The sequence below is a fragment of the Plasmopara halstedii genome (assembly GCF_900000015.1).
Source record: "Plasmopara halstedii genome assembly, contig: Scaffold_555, whole genome shotgun sequence".
Lineage (NCBI taxonomy): Eukaryota > Oomycota > Peronosporomycetes > Peronosporales > Peronosporaceae > Plasmopara > Plasmopara halstedii.
The window spans coordinates 1,489,859-1,495,858 of record NW_020187475.1 but is presented as its reverse complement, the minus strand read 5'-3'; the positions used below and the strand labels follow the sequence as shown (position 1 = coordinate 1,495,858).

The window sequence follows — 6,000 nt, the reverse complement described above, 5'->3', positions numbered from 1 at the left end:
GGGGGGGGGTAGTGGAGCCGTGCATTTTTTTTACATAAGCCTCGAGCTCAAATGGCTCATGAGATATTAAGTATAAATCTTATAAGCCCACATAAAGCTCTTAGCTCGATCGCACTCGCTTTCAAATATTGAGAGTGCATCTTATTTTAAATATGGCTATGACCGTAAAGAGTTTAATCTAGCGAGAGCCACAAGCCGTTTCATGCGTCCCTGGCGTTTGAATGTTGCTTCTGCAAATTTTGAGTATCAATCTAGCATCGACACGACATTAATTTTTCCAAGACCGTTGAATACAGTCTGAAGTATTAGAGAGCTAGAAACGGAAATCTACCAGTATCGGCAATATCTCCGCCACCAAGACCGAAGCGATTTTTTAAGTCGAGTACAGCTAATGATGGTATCTGTATTGCCGCTACAGCGGAGGAAAATGGTTTGTAATTACTGACAAAGCCACCAAAGACAAGAAGAGAAGAGAAAGAAACACTTCATACTAAATGACGAAAGATATCAACGTTGCAACACGAACTTGTACACCATAAGTATAGCATTGTGATAGACAGTCGCTGGGCAGAACTAGCCATATGATGTCTTCCTGCTCGAGGTATGCAAAATTATCTACTCTCATGAGGGGGCAGGGCTAAGTATTGGATCAGGCTCGAGGGTTTGCATTCCAACCCGTGATTCTACGTCAAGAAAATCGAACCTGGTGCAAACGACAATGCTGCTTTGTAGCTTATTTTTTAAAGACAAGGCGGTTGCGCTTAAAGCTCAGCTGGTTTGTCAGATGCATAAACTTGACGTTATCATAACCAAAGTTTTTAAGTGATAATCTCGGTCTTTGCACAGAGATATCGCCATTGACATCACGATATCCCCTTGTAACTAACCTCGACGTGTTACCCGGTTTTTTAATCCCGATAACTGAGTCACTTTATTAAAGACGCCCTTCTTATGTAGCCGCGGTGTATCTATTGTATCCACAACAGCATTACCGCTTCGCTCCTCGCACTCAGTGCTCTGCATCTTTCCTAAACACCAAATTCATCCATGCAAAACGATAAGCTAATCTTTTGCACAATCCCTGTAAGCCCTCTGCCGCTTTTTTTCAGACATCCTCAACGAAGGGGAATGTGAGGATAGACTAGGATATCCTAGGATTACCACAACCATTTCGCCAGCGAGAAAATCAAATGGCACTCATCGCAAACCAATACCGCCTCACTGCTCTGCGCGGCGGTCGCATCGCTCGGTATTCCGTACTCCATGGTACTTTTCATCATTACGAAGATGAAGATTCCTAAGCCACCGATGGCTAGACCTTCTGCTCGCGACTCGTAGTCATCCAGCTTCAGCAAGGATTTGCCCATGAGACCATGACCTTAAGCCGCTTCATTTTGTCTCAACGGATTAGATTAAATTCAGGTATTCGTGAACACAGTCATTGCATCTGATGACCCAGATATAGTTTTTGGGGATCACTGTGAGCCATAAAGCTCAGATTAAGATCTATGTTACAACAGAGGATAGCTGTGAGGTGCACGAAGACACACGATTGACCTCGGTCCGCCGCCTCTGCCTTCCAAGCGTCCCTCAAGGGTCTTAGCAGTATATTCGTCGACCACGAACGTTCGGTTGCTAAATTCTGTCTAATTCAAGACACATTATTGAAATTGCACTATTCGGTCCGCCGCTTCTGCCTCCCAGGCGTCTCTCAAGGGCGTCAGCAATATCTTTGCTAACTTTTGAGTACCAAAATATATCCCGTTCTATAACTGTCACAGCTTTATGACCGTGTCGGAAGCGATTATGATTGTCAAAGAGGTGAATCACTGCCCATAACATATTGCTCTAACAGAGGAGTGTACAGCACCCAATAATTTTAACTGTCAACTGATCCATAGCTCGTGACTTTCTGGTCAGGTCTAGTTCAGAGTTTATCGGACTCAATCCGGGTCTAAGACCAGACAACGTTTTTCGCTTTTGAATCCCACAAACCCCATGAAACGATTATTATTCTTTACACCGCAAAATGTACAACTCGGCAAATAAGACCCACTGTAATTGCGTCGTACGTAAAAGCACGACACTCCAAACCAAAAAAAATCACGGCTTTGCATGGCCCGTGACGTTGGTGGTAGCGATCGACACACCTAGGCTGTGACATTCATTCAGAAAAGGTCACTCCACTAGGCCTTGAAACCATTGACCTCGACCTCCGTGATGTAAATGATTAGTTCTTTACTTCTCCTACAGTTTCTTGGACCCGACGTTTCTCCGCCAGAGTATCCTAACCTCGCACCTCTCACTCGATGAATAGTGATCATTCTGGTGTAACACTCGCTGATACCTCTGCATCAAGATCTCTCTTACACTGCAAGCCAGCTAATATATATACTCCCCACTAAGCTATTGCCACCTGAGCTTAGATCAACCCATGCGGATCAAAAGGTGTTTTTTATAGTCACAGCGGTAGAATCGCTATATTGAAAGAACTGGATGAGTGCGGGATGCATTGGTGCTTAGACAAAGATTGCAACCGCAAGCGGTAAGCCTGCTTAGATGGTACAAAAATTCGCAGCCTACTAGTATCGAGAACAAGTACGATGAGCTGTTGCTATATCTAGAGCAAAGACAAATGTCTGGTCGTCCGATCCTCTCGTATCCAGAAGTAAATGTTTCGTCCTTGTCTTCAAATAGCCTGACGCCTAGCAAAGCGATCGCACATTTTGGAGTTTTGTGGTAGTTGGTTGTTCCTTTAGACGTCTGTTCGAGACGTTCCTGAATGATTCTCATCTGCGCATTTTTAGTCAGTAAGCACCTCCAGGCGAACGATAATCGCTTTCAATCCATGAACTGCCAATTGTACTATCCCCTCGCGACAAACCAGAGGCAACCCTCGCTGAGCGCAGCAAGGACTGATACATAAAATGTCGTTCTCCATTTTCATAATGGATACGTTCTTCTTCGGACTTGGTCATCGAATTGACGACAAGCGCTACCAAGTGTATGATGCGCCGCACACCTCGCATCGAATAAGCTTTGACTCCATAACGAACGCACAATGGATGAGGTTGTACGCTTCATCTAGGTGCGGAACCAAGAGACTCAAAGACTTTTCTTCTTAAGATCTGAGAGTGACTAACTTTATCGCTTTATCCATCGATAAAATCAAAGCTCTTTACACATGCGTGATGCTAGTAGTTCCTTTTACGAAGTATCATTTCTTTCGTACGGTAAAATCGTGATGTTTCTTAAGTAACTTACCAGAATATCATTTGAGACATTACGTTTCAATATGAAAAATTCTCATTTATCAACAAATGCTAATTGCAAACTCAAATCTATTTACGTTTAAGCTTGCTTGAGTCAAGCTCTAGTACGTTTAGAATTCTGCTAGTAGCATGTTTTGCATTCGAACGATCTGACCACACTTCAAAATATAGAGATGTTGATCGATTAATATATCGTCAGTTGTCGATTACGCCAAATTTACGGGCACTTTTTGTGAATAAGTGTAGCCCCATGCTCCGTGTATTCTGCTTTGGACATCCACATCTCGTGAAAAGATCCCAAAGACGCTAAAATCGAACCACCTAAGAAAGAACCTATTCGACGTTCTTGTGCGTGGGCTGCCACAACCTTTACACGTAGACTACTTGTGAACCCATTTGGAGGACCATTAGTGATCGATCCCGTGAGTGGAAGTGGCATTCCGCTGAGCGTAGTCACCACCTCCCGTTCGATTCTCGACGGCATATTTTCAAAACATGAGCTCCCTCCAGTTAGTACAAGGTTTTGAAATAACTCTTTTCGTAACTCCGTTTCAGTTGTCAGCCCACCAGTTTCACAAATTAATTCCGGAAGGCTCATTCCTGGCCCAAAATGCACAGAAGGATTGCTGTCCGAACTGTCTGTCGCATTTGACGATGGTTTTGCTCGAAAATAATGTTCGGCCACACTAAATCGCTCTGTTCCTAGCGACACTATTGTCTTGTCTGGTAATTCGTAACTAATTAGTGGCAACTGCGCATTCTGCACTTCATCAAATGGTCCATCCGCCACACGACACAATCCACTCTCCTTTGCTTCTATCACATACGACCACTGCTGTTTCTTTCTCTTGGCCAATTCTGCCTCCACCGACGTTGCCGCAATTCTAAGATCACGAGTTTTAGCAATTTGTGGAGCCAATTTAGATTCTAAAAATGCGTCTAAATCATGACCACCGAATAATGTCACCTGACTTTTAGGGTACGCAAAAGCGTATCCTTCATGTACCGAGGTGACACTAGTATAGGTTGCGCCCATTTCGACAACCAGGCCACTCGTCCTAGCATTGGCATAGCAAGCGAGGACAGCGCTCTTAGCGCAGAAGAGAGCAGGCACACCCAGTTCCTCCATCACGACCTCCACCATCTGCTCTCGAGCCTTCAGGTCCCTCTTCTTGCTAGCACTATTAGCCTGTACTGTTTTTGTTTCTTTTGATCTTGATCCGGCATCATCCTGCTCATTATGCGTTGGTCCTGCATCTCCTGTAGCTTCTTCAGGCAGCGTGAAAGGTCGCTCCACAAACAGTAATGGATGTTCACTTAAACGTGTATGTAGTCTAGAGCTGCTAGCGTCGAACAACCATTGAGCCAGTTTTTCTGGGTCGCTTTCAGCCTGTGCTGACCTGCGATTCAGGCGTCGTTTAAACTCCACAGTATCCTGCGCTTCGTCGTTGGGTATCGGTCGTTCGTATACACGCGGATAGTCCTCACCTGCGTAGCCAAATTTGCACTTCGACGTGCCAAACTCGAATACCAGTGCATCTAAATCATTAGCTTCTGTAGCTGCACTCGAGAAGGGTGTATTGCCACCGCTGTGATGATCACCTTCGTTCGCTCCACCGCCAGCATACATGGCTGGATTGATTTATTTGATGTGCTCAATAATGTATTCTTTCAGAGAGTTTTACGTATAAATTTTAGCATTTAAGTCGAAAAATTATTTTATGAAGCAAGTTCCAAATCCTCATCCGGAAAGCATATTTATACGGTATACATCGCGACATAATTACAATAATATTTGGGAGAATCTTAAATACATCACGCTGAATAGTCTGCGAATATTGCAATGTAATTTCAACACTCAATTTAAGTCAGAATAGAGTCTTCGTGAACCAATACTGTTGAAAAGTTACAGTAGGTTACTTGTGATGTCGAGTTCAAGTTGGCACTTCAAGCATTCAGGGTTCGACCAGTGAGCCAACAGCTATAAGTAACGCATACCTACTAAATTTTTAGTGGCTACGAGAACTCTGGCGATGCGTATGCGTACAGAAACAGATCGGAAGCCAAACACGTTGCTGGCGTTCATACTCTCGTCTTTTTCAAGCATTTAGTCGTGCATCAGCAACACTTGGAGTTTATCTAGCAAGTTATATTCATTATATTTAAATTACCTATAAGTATGAGCGTCAAACATCATGACATAGTTTCATATATTTGAATTCGAATACAAAACCCTTAAATGAAGCGATAAATACGTACTTCTATCATATTCCAATGGAACCGCAATAGCTGCCGTAACGATCGCTTCGACTGAATATAATGTAGTTCAAAGTTATTTGATCGTTTCTATTTTCGCACAGACTTTGTCTCGCTACTAGCGCGTTTTACAACTACGTGCCAAATTTTAGCTCCGGCTTTCGGATGATGAAGATGTAATCAAATAGCACTGTCGAACATCTGTCAGTTATCACCAGATCTGAGTAATTGATCCAAATGCGAAAAAATAGAACAATAAAAAGCCATATATTCGCTAACGTACGTTGCGCATTCGACGAACATGCTCAAATGTCCCGATTGTCATTTCCTCTTCAAGCTCTTAATTTAAGCTCGAGAAAGCATATTTATCATATGGAGATTACGTCCAATCGTTACTATCGATGTCTGATGCGCTACTGCCGTGCCCAGGACACACAAAGGCAGTTAGAAATAGCAGTAGAATAAAGTGATA

The 6,000-nt window shown here is 43.3% G+C and overlaps 1 protein-coding gene across 1 annotated transcript; it reads right to left on the bottom strand.

The window, feature by feature from the left end:
* Positions 1-3,489: 3,489 nt before the first annotated feature.
* On the bottom strand, positions 3,490-4,902 carry PHALS_11826 (actin superfamily; the record flags this gene model as incomplete). Its single annotated transcript, XM_024727258.1, has 1 exon — positions 3,490-4,902. The coding sequence occupies one exon, from the start codon at positions 4,900-4,902 to the stop codon at positions 3,490-3,492; it is 1,413 nt and encodes a 470-aa protein (XP_024577853.1).
* Positions 4,903-6,000: the final 1,098 nt, after the last annotated feature.